This window comes from Lynx rufus, unplaced genomic scaffold (assembly GCF_022079265.1).
Source record: "Lynx rufus isolate CCGP_SWC_20201006 ecotype Redwood Valley unplaced genomic scaffold, mLynRuf1.p SCAF_2, whole genome shotgun sequence".
NCBI classification, from domain to species: Eukaryota; Metazoa; Chordata; class Mammalia; order Carnivora; family Felidae; genus Lynx; species Lynx rufus.
Window position 1 is genome coordinate 204769043 of NW_025814834.1, and position 20186 is coordinate 204789228.

At 39.7% G+C, this 20186-nt stretch overlaps 2 protein-coding genes across 7 annotated transcripts; one reads left to right on the forward strand and one right to left on the reverse strand.

Moving 5' to 3' along the window:
- Positions 1-399: 399 nt before the first annotated feature.
- SRSF10 (serine and arginine rich splicing factor 10) lies at positions 400-14135 on the forward strand. Of its 5 annotated transcripts, none has more exons than XM_047082487.1 (6): positions 400-564; positions 2020-2124; positions 5690-5793; positions 7859-8021; positions 8249-8302; positions 8436-14135. In XM_047082487.1, exons 1-6 carry the CDS (start codon positions 500-502, stop codon positions 8731-8733), a joined length of 789 nt encoding a protein of 262 aa, XP_046938443.1. In that variant the 5' UTR covers positions 400-499; the 3' UTR covers positions 8734-14135. The 5 variants fall into 5 exon arrangements, with proteins under 5 accessions (XP_046938443.1, XP_046938444.1, XP_046938447.1 ...); XM_047082488.1 differs by having other exon boundaries at positions 8252-8302; XM_047082491.1 differs by having other exon boundaries at positions 8252-8302; positions 11919-14135.
- Positions 14136-15570: 1435 nt separating this feature from the next.
- PNRC2 (proline rich nuclear receptor coactivator 2) lies at positions 15571-19845 on the reverse strand. Of its 2 annotated transcripts, none has more exons than XM_047082493.1 (3): positions 19614-19845; positions 17920-18125; positions 15571-17654 (listed from the first exon to the last, which is right to left on the reverse strand). In XM_047082493.1, exon 3 carries the CDS (start codon positions 17634-17636, stop codon positions 17217-17219), a length of 420 nt encoding a protein of 139 aa, XP_046938449.1. In that variant the 5' UTR covers positions 17637-17654; positions 17920-18125; positions 19614-19845; the 3' UTR covers positions 15571-17216. The 2 variants fall into 2 exon arrangements, with proteins under 2 accessions (XP_046938449.1, XP_046938450.1); XM_047082494.1 differs by lacking the exon at positions 19614-19845 and adding an exon at positions 18996-19170.
- Between the last annotated feature and the right edge of the window lie 341 nt (positions 19846-20186).

Here is a 20186-nt window from a genome sequence, read left to right on the forward strand (position 1 = left end):
TGGACCAGACAGGAAACCGTATGGCAGTCTCTCTCAAGGCTAAGGTTTAAAACTCCGTCTAAGTTGGCAATAACTGTAAAGATTGGCGTAGGGGTTAAAACGTCTGTTTCCTGACTTGGGGTGGAGAGAGGAAGGAAAGGAAAAACCGCTGCAAGGCAGAAAAGGGCGGGAAAATAAAGCACCAAAGAAAGAAAGAGCGGGCTTGGGGGAGGGGAAAGACACAGCTCAAGAAGCCAATGAATGAGACCGAGGCTGCCGCACGTACCCTAGCCGCCCGCCTGCGCAGGCGTACGTCGGGTGATCTCGCGGGAAAGAACCGTTGCCGGTCCAGGCGTTGCGCCCAGGTGGGGGGGGGGGGGGGGGAGGCGGGAGTGAAGTCTCGCGAGAAGAGGAGGTTTCGTAGCGGAGCCCTCTGGCTGAGCGTCTCAGGATCCGCCGCCGGATCCGCGGACGGTTTAGTGAGCCCGTTAGTGCCCCTGCCGAGACTCACGTCGCCGTCATGTCCCGCTACCTGCGCCCCCCCAACACGTCTCTGTTCGTAAGGAACGTGGCCGACGATACCAGGTATGTACGAGGAGGTACTCCGGGCCTAGCCCGGGAGGCCGCAGGCGCTTGGGGAGGACCCGTGCGGCGGCGGCGGCGCGCTGGGCCGGGGGAGGGGAAGCGCGAAGATGGCGGGTCCCGCGCGGGCTTTCGGGCCCAACTAGGCCGCGTCGCCGGCTCAACCGCCTCGTGGGAGCGAGGGCGGCGCCCCTGGTCCTCCCAGGCAGCCGCCGGGAACGCGGACCGCGTGGCGCGAGTTCGGTGCCCCTCCCCCTCCGCAGCTCGGCCTCTCTTCCTCCCCGCTTCCTCTCGGCGCGTCCAGCCCCCGCCGCGGCCGAACATCCGCTCCCCATGGATTTGAAGTTCACGTTCCTTGGGGTACACGCCCCCTCGGCCCAGAGATTTTTTTTTTTTCCCGTAGTTAAAAAATAGCGAAATAACGGGATCGGGGGAGGGGCGTTATGGCGAAGCATTCGCTACCCCTTTTTTGTCGTGTTACGTTTGTGATTTTTTAAAACGTTGGAGATGTTTAGAGAAAGAGAATGTCGAAAATTGGGAGGTAAAATTATTCCAGTAGACCCTGCGAACTAGCTCTTCTCATTTCCCGGAAATATAACTGGTCACCCTTCGAGAAGTGAGGTTTAGGAAGCATCTACCATTTGGGCCTTGATAAGCTAAGTTGGATTAATCCAGTCCGTGCCTTTGTTCTCACCAATTCCCTTAATTGCTTGTAGTTGCCGTCAGAATTTTTTGGAACAGATCTTATCACAAGGAGAGACTGCGTTTTCACAATCACTCTGACACCCCCCACCCCCACCCCCAAAAGTCAGTTTTATTTTGGTAGCCTTGTGATTTACATTATTCTGTCCTAACTTTAAGTAGGAAAGTAAGCAGTATTCTAGCGTCCAGAAAAATTCCTCCTTAGGTCATTTTGACCTTTATTATTTAAGGAGTTACATATATTTTTGTGCCTTTTATTTTTCCAACTTTTGTCTACCTCCTATTAAGTGTCTAACCCTGTCTCTATAATTTTGGGGATGAAAGTGATTGGTATTTTTCAGACTACTAATGTTAGCTTGATAGTGTTAAAAAAAAAACAACACCAATACTTAATACAACCTAATGTTACTGTACCCTCTATGAAAAATTAAAAGATGTGGTTAGAAACAGTAGGTAAACTGTGACCAAGTTTCCTTAGATGTGTTTTCCTGTTATAATGTAAAATAGTAATGGGTTTTATTACAAACTGCATTATCTTCCAGAATCTTGGATCTTAGCTTTCCTTTGTTTTTTGCATGTTCTTAAAGTTGGCTCTTGATGTTGAGACTCAGAAAGCTTGTCTGTTTCAGGTAACCCAGGGATACATCACAGTCCCTTTCGTTAAATGACAGATTACAGAAAGTTATCTATTTCTTACAGAGACATTCTTTTAAGGGAGTGAACATAAAAATTGGGGGTCTTTTTATGATGTTTTAGGTCCGAAGATTTACGACGAGAATTTGGTCGTTATGGTCCTATAGTTGATGTGTATGTTCCACTTGATTTCTACACGCGTCGTCCAAGAGGATTTGCTTATGTTCAATATCCTTTCTTCAGATGGCTGATTAGTGAGGGGTGTTGAAGTTTGAAATTCAAGTTTATGTAAGAGGTAACATCTAAAAAGTAGTTTACTTTTGTCCTCTAATAATAAATGTTTTGTCTTCAAATTTTTGAAAATTAATTATGACTCACACATTGGTGTTAATTATTTCTTAAAGTTAATCCAAAAATAATAAGATATTTAAATTCCCATTCATGCTGCTGAAACTCAAATCAATGATTATAATATGTGATTTAAATTTGAATACACTCTGGTTGCTACCACCTTTAATGTAAGTCAAAAGTTAATATGTTCTTGTGCTTAGCAATTAAAGTTTGGTATTGTCTGTTAATTTGAATCACTTGATCAAGAACAAATTGTATAACAATGAGGTAAACTTCTTTAATATTGTCCCCTAATTTGCTGTCCTCTGTTGTTACCTCAGAGAATGTAAAGCTGTACAGTTATGGCGACCCCAAAGAGAAAGCATGAAAGAACCTTTAGAGTAGAATTCAACACTTAAGGCAAGTAGACAAGCCAAAGACCTCTTAAGGATCAGGCTTGAAGAGAAGGGAGAGTTTGGGAAAAGAAAAAATAAAGAAAAGCTGGAAGAAGGACAAGCCTAATGGGAGACAAAGCCTCGCTTTATCTACAAAAGGGGGAAAAGGTTGTTTTTCAAAGTTAAAGATAAAGCCATCTGTCATATTTGGCCAAGCATCTCATGACAAGTCCTTCTGACAAGCACTTAAAGAGTTAAAGGTCAAGATGAAGTTGAATGATGGCCAAGATTAAAGGAGTCATACCTGATGTATCCTACAGAATAACTATTTTCCTTTTTTTTTTTTTTTTTTTTTTTTTAATGTTTGTAAGCAGTTAATTTTCAAAACTATTCTGGTTTGGTCTAGTGACAAAACCTGTAACTTGATTTATGTGGGCCTTTGATGTTGTGATTGTGGTCTTGTATAAATGCACTTTCTCTTAGATTGTCAAGTTAAAGTGTATCAGGATGTAATGTTGTTAAGCTTAAATTCAGCATATTTTTGTTTTGGGCCATATGGTCAGATGCCATAGGGTAATAGGCAATGCTCTTTGGAGTAGCATGAGGTTCTAGGGTCAGGCTAACTCCACAGAGCCGTGCTTAAAGGGAGACAGGTGCTTGCACTGGGACCTCCTTAGAAACAACTCTGGTGGTCTTGTAAGGTCAAATCCACTGGAGATACTACCTGTTTAGAGATTTTAAAGTGGCTGCTATGGGCACACACATATTCTTGACTTCTAAACTTAGCTCTGTGAAGTCTGCTGGTCCTGCACTGCTTTAGCACATAGGATCAGTTGGCTCTGAGTGGATTGCAGAAGGCCTTATCCCTGCTATAGGTACCTAATCAGGACCTATGGGAAGTCATGCCCTGACCCAGAGTTTTAGGTGACATTACTTCCTTCAGTGAGACAGCAAGGGTTTGGGCTGTGGGTGTCAGACTAGGAAAAGTTCTTCCTGTTAAATTCATTGGGTCTCTTGAAACTTAGCAGGGGCCCTAGTGAGACTTGGGGAAATGCTGAAAGCTGCTGTTTCTACAAAGCTAATGATCAAGGACAGTTGGGGGGATTGGTTGCAAAGTTCTGTTACAGAGAGGATAAGAGCTATATTTGGCTTGGTTTTTTGTTTGTTTGTCTATTTTTAAAAGGCGATGCTTTCTGGCTTACAATGCTGACCTGCTTTTACTTGGTTTGGGGTGGCCTGGGAACCAGGATCAACACTAGTTTGCCTCAAGAGTATGTGATACTTGAGCTAGATGAGAGTTGTCATCTAAAGGAGGATCATGTATTTTATATACACAAAGTCTTTCTATGGTCTTAAAATAGTTAAAAAGAAGTAGGTCTCAGGATTTTGGAAAGATCCCAAGTACAGATTTCTCCATAACTAGCATCAGAGTGATATTTGACACTTCCCAATTAGGCTTCTCTTTTGTATATAGTAAAACTTTGCCATGGTTGATTCAGCTCAGGATTCTGTTTTTGCGGGTAGACCCAAAGAACGATTTAGATTTACTCTCAATAATTTTTACACCTTTTGATTTTATCCTTTAGAAAGTAATTGTATTCTGCATCTTGGGGTAATAAATAAAGTGGTATACATGTTAAGCCAGCTTACTCTTTTTAATATTTTAGAGCCCAAATGCATTAACCTTGACAGGTGTTGAATTATAATAGTACTCAAGGTTCTGAACTCCCTATCAACCTTTTTCGTTTCTTGTTGAAAGTCCTATGACTTAGACTTGGGAAAACCTCTCCTCCTTTAACATATACATAATATATTCGGGAAGAGAGACCTGGGAACGGGCAATGGTCCTTAATTCCTTTCAGAATGAAAAATAGGAAATCTGGTGAGGTAGACGTTTTAGTACTTGAAATAAACAGATATTAGTATCAGTCTTGGAGAGAGTATGTCTCATCAGCACTGTTTTTTAATCAGCCTAAGATCTATACTCTTTGTCTCTCAAGTTTGAGAAATATAAATGGACACGTTAGAATAGTAATTTTTAGGATAGAATGAAAATCTACACTCCAACTTAACCTAGGTCCCTTTCCAGAGCTTTTATATCAAACACGGCTCTGATTTGCTTGGCTTCCGTCAGAATGGTGGTTTTAGGAAAGGAGCTAAATTTGGACAGAATTACTTTGTAAAGCCAAGAGTTGTCATAGTACTATTGCTGACAGGGAAGAGGGCAAGGCAGCTTCTCCAGTCAGGGTACCAGCAGTTCCTGGGTCAGGTTTATAAATGTTACCTTGAAGTTTCTCAGGTTGAAAACCAGTCCCAAATTCACTTCTTTGCAGTAAGCTATATGTCTAGTATTATGGTTAGGGCTTTTCAGTCCAGGAATCTTTAGAAATGGTCTGTTATTTCTTGACCGCATGCTTTTATAGTCTTTGCATGGGTGTAATATGCTTTTGGTGTAGCGATGTCTTGACGATTGATTGATTGATTCTATCTTGATATCCTCAAATGGATAGCATACCAATCTTTCCTGTATAGTATAAGGGAGACAGCTATGTGAAATAATAGTGTTAGATATATCTGAGAAAAACAGCAAAATAAATTTGAAGTTAATTCTTTTGTAAGGTAAGGTATATTATGCTTGCTTACACAAGAACTATTGGCATTTTCTTTTTTTCTTTGAAACAAAAACATGAAAAGCAGTTTTGGTTTTATTTTAAGAAATTTTTGTTTTAGCATACAACAGAAGTGACATTTGTTTTTCTTTTTTGTTTTCTAAAACTTAAAACTCAGGAAAATTTTTTGATAGGATTACTTGGTAGTTCAGCTATAACAGATCTTATTTTAATAATTTTATATATTCACATGTGTTTTCAAATGTATGCTGTAGGAAATCACAAGTGCTTTAATGCTGTCAAGTATCTGTAGCTGAATTAACCAACCTAAGTTAAGTGAGATCTGGATGATTTTCTAGAATAATGTTGAGAGATTGTGAAATATTCCAGACTTACCAACTGAATGTTCACTCGTTATCAAAGTATGCAAAACTTCCCAAGCCCCTTAACATTTAGCACATTTGAGGATGTACGTGATGCTGAAGACGCTTTACATAATTTGGACAGAAAATGGATTTGTGGACGCCAAATTGAAATACAGTTTGCACAGGGGGATCGGAAGAGTAAGTACCCTTATGCCTATTATACGTATAATACGTCATTTTTAAAACAGTGCTTTGATGTTTCTTATTGGAAGTATTTGCAATTTGTCTTATTTAAAATCTAAAAAGATCTTGATAGAGTAACTCAGATACTTTGCAGAAAGGTAGAATGTGAAAATCAGAATGACAGAAATTGGACTCTGGCATGGTTAATATTCTGGGGATGGAATTAAAAGGGAAATAATTTGGAAAGTATTAGGTCTTTTCAGCCATTTCTCTTCATACAGATTTTCAAGGTATAATTGGGTATTGTTGTTTGTTTTATTTATTTTTTTTAATGTTAATTTTATTTTTGTAACAAAGAGCACAAGCAGGGTAGGGGCAGAGAGAGAGGGAGACACAGAATCAGAAACAGGCTGTGTGTCATCTGTGCTGACAGCTCAAAGCCTGTTGTGGGGCTTGAACCTATGAACCATGAAATCATGACCTGAGCCGAAGTCAGACACTTAACCGACTGATATACCGGCACCCTGGTATAATTGGGTATTTGTGTAGGTGTGTGGCTGTGGAAATGAACAGATAGAACTAAACAGATGATTACGGAATTACTAGAATCCGTTTTATATTAGTATGTGGTTTTATTATGCAGGCATGTACTAGGTGTTAGCTGCATGCTAATGAGGCTGGAGTACAGGCTTCAGAGTCAGGTAGACCAGGGTTTAAATTTTGGCTCAATTATTTTGTTACCTTAGGCAAGATAGTAAAAGAGATGAAGGTGCCTGGGTGGCTCAGTCGGTTAAGTGTCTGACTTTGACTTTGGGGCTCTCTGCGCCGCCCCCACCCCCCCAGATAAACGTTGAAAAAAAAATTGTTTTAAGTTAGAGGTGAAAATAGCTGCTGAAGAGAGGAGCGCTCAGACACAGGCTATAATTCTCTGGCTCTTGGGTTGGGTGATGGGTCCTTCAGTATTCACTGTGTTATTTACTTAAACGCACGTATGCACTTAGTATCCGTTTCATAGAATTGAATGAGATAACATAGGAATTTGAGGACTGTCCAGGGGTGTGGGTGGGTCTAAGGCATCCAATAAATGTTCACTCTTTGCTACTTTTGTTGTGATCTCAGAACCCTATATCCATATGTTACTGCATTTTGATGCTAAAGCATTGTCCATAGGTTACCAATAAGTATTTTGTCGTTGTTAATTGTGTTTCTAATAAATGAAAAACATGCAAAATAATTCCAAATTAGTATATGGTTCAAAGTCATTTTGTATTTTAATTTGGAATTTTTTTTAAATATGGTAAATTTCGGGGCACCTGGGTGGCGCAGTCGGTTAAGCGTCCGACTTCAGCCAGGTCACGATCTCGCGGTCTGGGAGTTCGAGCCCCGCGTCGGGCTCTGGGCTGATGGCTCGGAGCCTGGAGCCTGCTTCCGATTCTGTGTCTCCCTCTCTCTCTCTGCCCCTCCCCCGTTCATGCTCTGTCTCTCTCTGTCCCAAAAATAAATAAAAAACGTTGAAAAAAAAAAAACTTTTAAATATGGTAAATTTCCTCAATGTTGAAATAGTTGGCATATTTTTATTTTATTTTATTTTTTTAACGTTTATTTATTTTTGAGACAGAGAGAGACAGAGCATGAACGGGGGAGGGTCAGAGAGAGGGAGACACAGAATCTGAAACAGGCTCCAGGCTCTGAGCTGTCAGCACAGAGCCCGACGCGGGGCTCGAACTCACAGACCCGGAGATCATGACCTGAGCCGAAGTCAGCTGCTTAACCGACTGAGCCACCCAGGCGCCCCAGTTGGCATATTTTTAGACAAGCTAGGTGGTGAAAGGTCTCTGAAAGAAAATAGTTGGGAAGATATTTGAGAGTATCATTTTTAACCCTAAAACAGTATTCTTATAGACTTCCTTGGAAACAAATACCTTTTCCAAGATTAATAGTCTCACATTTAACCTTGACACAGATTGGGGGTATAAGAGAAGAGAATGCAGACATTTTCCCTATAATTTGAAGACTTAAAATACTAGGTTAGGTTTCAAATATCTCTGTTTTCTAAATCTCCGTTCTGTGTATTTCATAGCTCCAAATCAAATGAAAGCCAAGGAAGGGAGGAATGTGTACAGTTCTTCACGCTATGATGATTATGACAGATACAGACGTTCTAGAAGCCGAAGTTATGAAAGAAGAAGATCAAGAAGCCGGTCCTTTGATTACAACTATAGAAGATCTTATAGTCCTAGAAAGTAAGTTTGATGTGTAGTACAGTAATCTGTCAGAAAAGATTTGTTAGCTTTTAATTTTTTTTATCTTTTTGTACACTTTAATTATATACATTGTATGCTTCATTGAGACTAAAATTATTTTAGTGCTTTATTTTAAAAGTTTTATGGTTCAGTTTTTTTAATTAGAAACTTGAGAAGAGTGTAAATAGACATTTGTCACTGTTTGCTTTTTCTGATGTACTTTTTAGCAGTAGACCGGCTGGAAGACCACGGCGTAGCAGAAGCCATTCCGACAATGATAGGTAAATAACTTTGCTTTGAAAACGACTTCTACGTTTTTCAATTTCAGAGTGAACTTTTGCTCTAAAAATAACAAATTTGATTAACATAGAATCTAATTTTTACTCTAATTGTATCTCTCCTCTGTTTTGAAAGATTCAAACACCGAAATCGATCTTTTTCAAGATCTAAATCCAATTCAAGATCACGGTCCAAGTCCCAGCCCAAGAAAGAAATGAAGGCTAAATCACGTTCTAGGTCTGCATCTCACACCAAAACTAGAGGCACCTCTAAAACAGATTCCAAAACACATTATAAGTCTGGCTCAAGATATGAAAAGGAATCAAGGAAAAAAGAACCACCTAGATCCAAATCTCAGTCAAGATCACAATCTAGGTCTAGGTCAAAATCTAGATCAAGGTCTTGGACTAGTCCTAAGTCCAGTGGCCACTGATAGTATAAACCTTGATATTTTTAGGCATGTATCATTCATTTACTCATAGTTTGGTTTACTTAAATTATCAGGAATACAATGTTGCAATGATGCTTAAAAAAACACTTGTCAGTTTTCCCTGTACCAGGCAAATGGTTATAATTAAAATGATATGCTGTTGAGAAGCCACTCTTAAGAGTCCAGTTTGTTTAATGTTATGGGCAGCTACCAATTTGTGGTGTCTCTGTATATTTTTGTAAAGATTCTCATTTTTTATGCTTGAAGTATTGGTGAAAAGATGTTGGTTGACCATAATTTGCAACATTGTCTTATTAAAAATAAACTTTCATATCCATATTTGGTAGAACTGTTAACCTAGAAATGTAGCTTGCTAATAAGATAGAATGATACAAAAGTGAGTTGTAGCCACAGTACAACACTGACTGATCAGACACATTTAGGTTCAGGGTGGACCTTTTTGTCTTGTTGAGATGTTTAGGCCCGTGATAATAATAGTTAATTTATGACAGCGTGGAATAGTTCTTTTGTTAATAACCCCACTGTCTTGGGGAATGATGCCAACTGGGTTAAGTAGGATTTGGGGGACGATTGAGTGTTTTGACCGAAACATGGAGCCTTCACTGCTTTTTTCTGTTTTCTATGAAGAGTTGGAACATATAAACACGGGAAGAACTCAAACCTTAAAATTTGAGCAGGACAATGATGGCAGAAATAATTTCAAGGGAAAAAAAAATGCTCTCATGTAGTTACTCTAAACTTTAAGGAGCATTGTTGGTCGTTTTGCTTAGTTTTCTTACTGCTGTTAAAAAAAGCAGCAAGTAAATTGTTTCAAAGTAGGTTTTGTTTATGCATATGCATAGTGTAAAACTGAATTTTGATGCTTCTAGCACTCGGTCTGTGCGTTTGTATCAAAATTTGCCTGCTACTTTATGAAGGAGGCTTGTTCTTCACACTTCAGTTTATTTCATGTGAGGCAAGTTGAAGGAGAACACTCCCACTCTAGGTGATTCTGTGGTGCCATGAAATTTAAAATATTTTGGAAAAAGAATTTTCAGTAGGAATCTCATCTCTTTGAGTTTGATTATCAATGTAGTACCTGGCAGTACCTGACTAAAACAAAACAAAACAACAAAAAAAACCAATACCCTAACCATTTATAATTTTTAGCATTTCTCTGAGAGATCTTTTGGGGACAATAAAAGGGACATGTCCAGTCTCATTTCAGAATAAAAGCTAGCATCTTTAAAATTTTAGATTGCTTGCTTGCAGGTATAAGTAAATATTGTGGGGAAACGATTCCTTTTAGAGGATTACTTTTTTTGATTTTGGTTTTAGTAATATAGGCCTTGCCTGTAAAGAACAAAAGATGGTTTTTAAATACTGTTTGTGGAATGTGTTTAAAGGATTGATTCTAGAACCTTTGTATATTTGATAGTATTTCTAACTTTCATTTCTTTACTGTTTGCAGTTAATGTTCATGTTCTGCTATGCAATCATTTATATGCACGTTTCTTTAATTTTTTAGATTTTCCTGGATGTATAGTTTAAACAACAAAAAGTCTATTTAAAACTGTAGCAGTAGTTTGCAGTTCTAGCAAAGAGGAAAGTTGTGGGGTTAAACTTTGTATTTTCTTTCTTATAGAAGCTTCTAAAAAGGTATTTTTATATGTTCTTTTTAACAAATATTGTGTACAACCTTTAAAACATCAATGTTTGGATCAAAACAAGACCCAGCTTATTTTCTGCTTGCTGTAAATTAAGCAAACATGCTATAATAAAAACAAAATGAAGGAAATAATGATTAACTGGAATTATTATAGTTTTGAATGAGATTCTAAAATAACAGTGGAAACAATCCTTTGTAGATTTAGGAATATTTTTAATCACAGTGTTGCACTAGGCACAACTAACTTTTACTTTGGAAATGATAGAACTTGCCAGAAAGGTACATCTTTTATATACTACTTAAAAATTCCTTATGTAATGTCAAAGTTGTTTCATGATTGCTTATTAAGCCCCTTGGGTTAAATAACTTAGAGATTATTGGTAGTATTAAGTATTAAAATGAAATTTGAGTCAGCTAAATTGTAAGTTTATATTTTCATTATTGAATGGACCAATAATTCTGCTCTTCCTTGTCCTAAACAAGATGCGTTGGGCCTTATATTAATGGCTTGATTTTAAATATGTTTGCATTGAATGTCAGTGAGCAGTTAGTATATTAAGTGATAACCGCATTGGGGAACTGATTTAGGTGTTTTATGGTTTGAGTTCTAGCTACTTATAATGACAACAATGATAGCCGATACTTAGCATTTATGATGTGCCAGACACGCTACTAAAAATTTTGTGTTAACTCATTTATTTTTCACAAAACCCTTTGAGAAAGATATTGATTTACCCCATATCGTAGATAAGGAAATCGAGATACAAAGAAAAGGCTGTAAAAAAGGCAGATCAAAGCTTTGAGCCCAGGCCTGGTCCTTCGTGACTTTTTTTTCTTTTCAATGGACTGTAATTTGAGAGAGAGAGAGATTGAGGAGGTGGATAGCCCATTGAAACTGTTCTCAGTCTTTGTGCAGAAATAGAAGGCCTGATGATTTCATTTTTATTTTTTATTTGTGTCACTTAAAATGACTCACATGGTTTCCTTTCGAACTTTTTGTTACTCCTAAAGTGACCTACCTAATGAGCTTCAGAAGGACTAAATTATAGTTGAACCCAGGATAGGATCCTGCTCATAGTTGATGAGGATCCTTACACAGTGCTTTAATTTTGGGCTACTTAGTTCCACAGTTCTGGAGTATCCACTGTGTGTCTGGCACTGTTGTCACTATTAGAGTAGATCATATCAAGACGCAGTGAGGACTGACACTTCACCTCTCTTTTTACTTAAGATCTCTCTGCATTTTGTTCTGTTTTGTTTTGTTTTGTTTTGTTTTGTTTTGAAGCCAAGTAAGCAAGAAGAAAAATGACAGATAATGCTTCAGTGAGAAAGGAAAGGTGCTACATAGAGTATGAGCTGTTAAGTTTACAACCCAGGGAAAAGACCTGGGAACTATTGTACTATTCTCTTGCAAATTTGGCCCAGTAAGCTGCTACATCCAGTTCAACTAACAAAATCCTGTATACCACAGAGAAGAATAAAGAAAACCAAACTGACAAACATCCTTCTTTTATTTAAGACCAAACTGCAGCTGGAATACCCAGTACAGTTCTGCTTACTACACTTCAAGAAAGATCTGAGAAAGCGGAAAAAGAACCAAAGAAGGGCAGTTCAAGCGACCAAAGGGTGGGTGGAAGGTGCTGCAGTATGAATACTGTACGAATATTTTGACTCTGGTCTGAAAAGATAAAAGAATGTTATCGAAACTACATGGAATAATTGAAGTCCCTTCAAGTTTGAAAGTAAGCATTTTAGGACAAATAAAAAGAAATTCAACTTTGTACTTGTGGAAACTAATCCCTAAATCTGAATAGGTTTATATTGATTCGTGGGTAACAGGTCCATAATAAACTATTGGAAACTAGGATGTTTGAATATCAAGGAAGACAGCCATAGTCTCTTACAGTGCCTCTATTGGTCTGTCTCAAACTGAATTGGGTGAGAAAAGGTATGGTCCAATATAAACTTTTTCTTGGTTATCTCTTAAAGTCAGTTCCATTTTCGCTATTGGCAAATCTTGCCTTTGTTTATTCCAGTGCCAGTGTTTTTCTGCTTAATGGTTTGCTTTGTTGGCATCTGAGTTTATTTACTTGTATGCCATGTGCAGTTTACATCTTACACTCTCTTTTCCAGATAAATTCCAATTAGAATACTTGACATCTAGCTAAGAGGGTCCATCTCTTCTCACCTCTGTCCTAAGTCAGTATATTCAGCAAACATTTATTTACTGAGCCCTTACTGTGGGCAAAAATTGTCCTGGGTAATCGGGGAGAAAAATAGAGGAAATTGACTTAATAAATACCTACTGAGCACAATCTAGTCAATCATTACAGTATGGCCTCATTGTTTTGAGGTGTATTTTTCGTAACGATATTTTACACCATTCATATCTTAATGTAATTATAAAACCCAGAATACTATCAATGATCATTTTGTGGTTATCTGCCATTTAAAAGTATCCAGTATTTCTGTTTGCATCCCATTAATACAAATAATGAAAAAATGATGTTTTAATCTGTAATAAACTGATTCATTGTGCAGTGACTGTAATATACTAGAGTTATATTAAATTGTTAACTCTGCCTCCTCAAACACACATTAGGAAATAATCCCAAAAATAAGTAACTTTGCATTAGATCTAAAGGAGACTCTGGGTGCTATAATTAGATTATTTTGAGGCAGACAGAGAGCTGTTATCCCAACTGATTTAGTGTGTTCTGTAATTGAGAAAATGTTCACCAGATTATACTTTTTAGTGACTTACTTGTACATTTTATAGGGGACATGTTCTGTGTATAGTGAATAAATAACTTTTATAGTATCACAAAAATGTTTTGGATTCCTTAGTTCCTTATTAGGATATTAAGTTTGTTTATACATTGATTCTTCCATCACTCATACTTGATTTTTGTCATTTCTGCCACATATTTTAAGTTGTTCGTGTGAAGTTCTTCATCTAAAAGTATGGAAGTGTTTAAGCCTTTACAAAAAAAAAATTTGAAAGTTGCAGAATATACATAACGGTTGGAGATATGAAATGTAGGTATTTTTATCCGTTTGATTAAAAAATTTTTTTTCAAACTTGCCTAAGATCACACAGCAAGTGGCAGATCCTGTGTTAGAGTTAACGGTTTTTTCATTTGGTTCCTGTTTTGTGCCTTTTTTTTTTAATCAAATGGAAGATTTTTTATAACTTACTAAAATTAATATAATGGAATCTAGAGTTCATGCAGAGGGAAGATTTAATAGATTTATGAAAAAGATTTAATATCAAAAAGTATTTTGTTTGTACTTTGTGGATGAAAAAGAGGTTAAATGTAACCCAAGATCTCAAGCTATTGTGACTCAGGCTCTCCATCCTGGCTTTCCAAAATTTCAGTCGCATTGTATTGCATTTTGACCATATTCTTGTTTACAAAATCCTGAGATACTTTGAAAGGAGGAGGCTGTGATTTGAGACAGCACAATGATAGTGGAGGAATAATCTTAATGGCATTTCTACCAGGTCAGAGCTTTTAGGAACAAACTGTTGTCATTGATAAATGAAGTAAGCAACCTACTTGTTTTCGTTCAACTATTGACGTAGTTACTATAGAAAAATTTCCTTCTCCAGGGTTTTTGTCTCTGCCCCTTCCTCCAACAGTGTTGGTTATTATGTTTATTGCATTGTGTTTCTGTGTATTCCTAATGGCTGTTTCACCCTTATTAAAGTGGGAATCTTTATTTGGAATAAAAAGCAAGGCATGTAAATTCCTTTCATTGATAATTGACAGAGTAGTTTGTAAAGAAGTAAAAGGCCTTTGTGTCTAGTTTTTGTAGATCCACATCTCTTTGAATGCTAGAGAGTGAAATAAACAACTGGTCTAGGAGCCAAACAATTTGGGGTTTCCCCCCCCTTCTCTTTTCCTTAGGTTTAACTCTGCCCCCCAGGTTTGTGGCTGGGTGGGCTTTCCTCATTTGAGTAGGAGGCTTTAGAGATGTACTTTGTCCCTCCTGTTTTGCAAAGTAATTGCCAATGAGAATGCAATTAAAGAAACCAGAAAACCTACCCAAACCTTCAGTTTTTTTTCCACTTTGTGCTTGCTTTTGGGAATAGAACTTAACCAACCAGAAATTAGATGTAAGGATAGGTTACAGTTATTCTATCATACTATACACTGCCATCAAAAAGATGACGACAAATTTAAACATGAACATTGACTGACTTAAGATTCACGCTATGGCTGACTTCAGTCTTAGAGGATAGGTTGTTTCTAAAACAACTTTTTGGTTCTCACAACTACAATGGTTAGGGAATTTCTGTCACTATAATTCCTGTAGGCTAACCAAAACTATTAGTACCTCTCTGGGATGTGCGATGTTGAAATCATTAACCTTTTCTTCAGGTTACCCTTAACTTTTAAAAACTTCAGTTAGAAGCCTTTCTACACCCACCCTCAAGTCTGAACAACTAACCACTGGAGTCCATCCCAAACCAAACACCTAATACTGCATAAATCCAGAATTAACACACTTAGGCTGAGAACTGTTAAATCTAGTGAAATTCCACTGGTTATAGTAAAGAATTTGACAGTCCTTGGCACTGACTGCCTGTAGACATTACACAGAATAGGGGGGAAAATGGAGACTCCTTTCTCCAAATCATTTATTTCCTATGGTTTGCATGATAAAGTAATGGCCTTGCCGTGGTAACAACCTATTCTTGAACTAGTTTAAGCTACCCCTATCTCTTGGAACCTATGGAGTATTCTGATGCCTTAACCCACCCCCCCCCAAAACCTCCTGGTGGAAATTATACTTTTACATAGGAACATATGTAACCATTCTTGTCAATTTGAGGAATGTTGTTTTCTATAAACCTCAGTCATCTTAGAATGTAGAGAAAAGGGAGAGATGCGGGGAATTAAACCTGGTTTACTCTCTTGAATTAGAATCTTAGTTTCCAAAGTATGCTGTGTCCTTTTACTGTTAGCCCTGCTTTGGGCTGGGGGGGGGGTGGGGGCTGGTCATAAACAGCAGGTTTAATTGTATAGCTGTTGAACTGATCCAAATGTGTCTATCAGTTGGCAGATTGGTTGCCTTGTAAAAACGAGCAGTCCTACCGTTTCTTCAGTTGGATTATGAGTGCGTTAAAAATAGTCGTAATTTTTTACAAAATACAAACCAACCACTGGGGGGGGGAAGAAGCAATTTTATTTTTTAATTTCATGCTTGAAATTTGCATATGTACATTAAGTACTATGTAAACTTGTCTTTAGAATACCATTATTTGATTTGGGCAATATTACCTCATCTGAATTTACTTGGAGAAATACAACTTCACCCTTCTCCTTTAAAATGTCAAAAGCTGCCAAGTTAGAACAGGGCACCTAAAATCAGAAATTTTAAATTGACTCTCCCACACACATTTGTAATTCACTATTGGGTTAATTTATATTTAGGTAAAATATGTTATCAAGTTATGCAAGAAATTACATCTTTTACATTAAGTGGTCCCCTGGGTTGCACTTACTAGTAACAAAAAAATATATATACTGGCATCATACACTAAACTATATTCATGTTATAGATTACAAAAATTATTAAAAGCCAAAATGAATCTTTAAGGTTGGAGGGAGCTTTTAATGGTTAATCTTTGGGCTTAAGGAGGAAAAATTAAAATAGTCCCATACTGCATTTCACATCTGTTAAAAATAGGAAGTGTTTTAGCAGCTTTAAAACCTTTTCAGTTATATAAAACTTATTACACTAGGGTTTACTTTGAAATATAGTTTACCACCAGATCAATTATACATACACCGGCACTTTAGCACAAGGGCAAACCTTAAAAACAAATTATTTTGGACCTTTAAAATCAGGCCATAGCATAAAAATCAAGAGTCATGGTCTTACATTCAGCAAATTCATACTAAAATATTCTATTTTTATAGGATAAATGCCAACAAAACTTTACATATGCTACAAGTTTATTACATATATTTACATGGCTCTTTCCTAGGTACTTAAAACTTTCACATTATACAGCTCCCCACTTAAGTAAGCTTTGCAGGGATAACTTTTGAGACCAGATCACTGTCAGAATAGCTTATGCAGTGCTAGAATACAAAAAAATGTATTCTGAAAGCTACTCAGTGATCACCAAATACTGTTTCTATAAAAACTGGTTTTGGTGCATTAGTTGGCAGACACTTATCCACTCACTGCATGAAAGAAATGGCCATTGGGGTATGTGGTCTCATTCTAAATTAGACAGCCACGAGTGCCCTTTCTACATTCACCAGCATACAGTTTACTAAAATGCAACCATTCTCTAAGAAAAAGTCACATTTTCTTTTTGGCAGTGCATAGGATTGTTGGCATATTATTGGTTTGGGTGTTTCTAGGACTTTAAACTTTCAAATACTCAACTACTTCTTAGTCCCTGTATGTCTTAACTAGATGCTTAAAATCAGATTCACTAGCTTTCAACAGGTCAATCTAGTGATCCATGAATGATAATCTTAAATTAGTATTTTCACCCAACAGATAGGAAAAGTTGATTACCATTCCCCAAATCTAAACTTAAACCACTTAAGTTACTCAGTTGAGAACACTTAATATTAAGTACTACGATGAATAATTTTGTTATTTTAAGTTGCACTGATCCCACCATCACATCACAGTGCACACAACACATAAAACAAGTTAAGATGAAGTCTAATTAGATTTTCTACATTAATTAGCAATTTTACACAAATAGATTAGTTCCCTAGTGAATTTGGTCTGAAACAATTGACAACTACCCTCCAATATAACTAAGTTTAAATAGTATTTTATCTTATACCTGTACTTTAAGTAAGGTTTTAAGTTGAAATGTCATTATTTCCTTATCAGAAGGATTAAAGGAAACTGGAACCCAGTGGCTTGGTGGTTTAGGGAGAACACTTGGTGATGGTGGCTCACTAAATTTGGCTCCAGCATAGTTCTGATTAGTTTGAGACTTAAAAAGTAAGCTAGAACTTGATAAGCTAGAGTTCCAGTTTTGATTATTTGGAAAATTTTTGTTCTTCCCCCCGTTTTGCATGGCCTGCCGTGCAGCTGCTGAGGAGGTGTAAGTATGTCCCCTTTCTTTTTTCTTATGAACAATCTTCATCTGGGAATTCTGATCCTTGGTCTTCTGTCTATTAAGCTGTTGCTGGTTCTTACTAACATTTCTCGATTGAGGGGCTGGAATGTTATACCTCTCTCCACCACCCATCTTCAGCTTCTTTGTCACCTGTAAGTAAAGGGAAAATATTGAGCAAAATTCCAGTAAGAAAAGTTCAAAACTTTAATAAGCTTCTATAGATAAGCCTCAACTTGTAATTCCAGAAATTTTAAAATTGCTACTCAACTGCTTTAACCCCATCCTATGTATGTACACACATATTCACAGCCTTTATCACCTTAAAAACAAGCTTCTCCACAAATCTGAATCAACAAAAACAAAAAATAAAAACAAAACGGTTTAGGATGTTTGCCCAACAACATGAGTTTTATACCTTTCAGTCTGCTTCTCGGATTGCAGGATTTCCACTACCTGTCCCCTTCCTTGCTGCCAAGCCCAGGATAATAGATGTTGCTTTCTGCCGGATCCTTTCCTTTGTCTCAATACAGAAGTTTTCATGGGCCGATCTGCTGAGTTCAGCCTAGGAGCTGAGGCCAACATCTGAGTCTCCTCAGCACACAAGTATGAGAGAAGTCCTAGCTAGAAAAAGCAAAGACTAGTTCATTACTTCAACTCAAAAACACGGGGGAAAGCGATCACTTAGATTTACGGCGGAAATACAGTTAAGAATGGCTACTTCCTGAACTAACAAAGGTAGAAAATAACCTTGTAACTGTCATCATTTAAAAGCTCTTCTCAGCCTTGAGATCCAGGAAGTGGGGAATTTGGGGACGGGGGTCTGCAAGTCCCACAAATTATTTTACCTTTACTGGGGAACTTTTCTGAGTCTCACACGGATTTTGTCACCAGTATGTTCAGACTAGGGAAGCATTAGCTTTTGCAGCCATGCCAAGAAGCTGGCTTAAAAGGAGTTTCCTAAAGAGACCCATGTTTTTAAAATCCTTTCAGAAAGTTCCAATCTTGCGGGAGATCGCGTATCCGTTTTCGAAAAGCCGCCTCGCCCAACACGCCTACGTCCAGAAGTGTCTCCTTTAGTTACGAACTCTCGACTCCACCTCATCTTAAAGTTTTCCCAAGTCATAACCCAAGCCGAGGTTCCCTCTGAACTATAAGAGATGCCTCCTTACAGTGAGCATTAAGCATTCCGAGTTTTCATGTAACACCCCAAGAAACCAAGTTCCCAAACAAATAAGCCCTCTTTTCGGAAGGCTCAGAGGGCCTTGCACACTATTTTAACAGCCCGTGAGTCATTCACAGCGCGAGCCCGGAAAGTTCGGGCCTTCCGACGGGGCCTGGCTTCCGAGCAGCTCCCTTTCTCGAGCCCGGCCCGGGGCCCCGGTGCTCCCGGCCGCCCGCGCCCGACCCGGTTTCCCGATCTCCCCTCCTTCCCCCAACAATGGGGAGCGCGGCCGCCAACATGGCCGCGCCCGCGGCGCCGCCGCCACTCACCGACTTCAAGCTCGGAACGGCGGCGGCGGCGGCTCTCGCTCGGCGTCTAAGCCCCCCTCCCCTTCCAGGGAGAGACGAGGCGCGGGACGTACGAAACCCACGGGCACCGATGAGCTAGCTGCTGACCGCCTCAGCTTCCCGACCCGACCTCCTCCTTCCGCCTCTACCGACAAAATGGAGGAGGCGACGAGCGCCGAAGCGGGGCCGGGAGGCACCGCGGCCAATCAACACACGCCGACGCGCCGCCCGGCCAATGAGACGCGCACCACCGCCTGTTGCTGGGGCCGGCCGGGGCGAGGGAGGCGAGCTTGTGGCCCAGGGTTTGAAATCCTCCCCGAGAGGAGCATGTCGGGAACAACTGCTGAGGCCCCGGCGGCCGCCAGCCCGCCGGTCCGTCCGTCCGCGAAGGCGCTTGCCCCGCTGCCGCCGGCCCCACTGGACGCGGCGGCGCCCGCGACCCCAGGCGCCCGTCTTGCCCGCGCGCGCTCGGCGTCTGGGAAGGGGCGTCAGCCGCCCTCGGGGCCGCAGCTTCAGCCCGGGCTACCGGCGCGCGGACTCCGTGGCCCTGAGACCCCTGGTGGCCCAGCCTCCCACCCACGGGCGGGGGGTGCGGATTACCGAAGCGGCGTCGGTTCCCGAGGTGGGTTCGCAGTGCCGCGTAACCGGTTTTTACAGACGGAAGATACTCCACAAAGTTGCCTCCCGAGGCCTGGCCCCTCCCCACTTTGCTCCTGACGCTCTTCTCCTTCTCCTACATCACGGGACCTTCTTTGTAGCTCCCAAAGCTTGCAGTTCTCCTGCGGGTCTCTCTCGTGTCCTCCGCCCCAGCCTCGAAACTTCCCCAAGTGGCCGCCCTTGTGAAGGCGTTTCCGACACATGCGCGGATCGAGTCCATCACTTCCTCCTTTGTGCCCCCACTGGTCCTTAACTTCAGTTAGAGCCCTTCGGCGTCCCGCACGGTAACTGCGGCTGCCTGTGTCTGAAACCCACGCACCCACCCGCCACCACGTCCTCGAAGGGCGAGGCCGGCTTCTAGTTTTCTGAACAGAGCCTCTCGAACAAGAAAACTTTGTGGCGAGAACGGGGGCTCCCTTATTCCCCTTTCTGCCCAATTGTAAGTGTGAACGGGGAGAAAAGATCTAGTTTAGGTGATTACGCCAGCGAGGTGCTGGGAAGAGGGAAAGGACAACT

Excerpts from the sequence above, each read along its gene's own strand:
- PNRC2 (XM_047082493.1), bottom strand. The coding sequence starts at position 17,636 with ATGGGTGGTGGAGAGAGGTATAACATTCCAGCCCCTCAATCGAGAAAT.
- SRSF10 (XM_047082487.1), top strand. The coding sequence starts at position 500 with ATGTCCCGCTACCTGCGCCCCCCCAACACGTCTCTGTTCGTAAGGAAC. Across the intron at positions 2,125-5,689 it reads AGAGGATTTGCTTATGTTCA|ATTTGAGGATGTACGTGATG; the intron begins ATATCCTTTCTT and ends AACATTTAGCAC. Across the intron at positions 8,022-8,248 it reads AGATCTTATAGTCCTAGAAA|CAGTAGACCGGCTGGAAGAC; the intron begins GTAAGTTTGATG and ends TGTACTTTTTAG.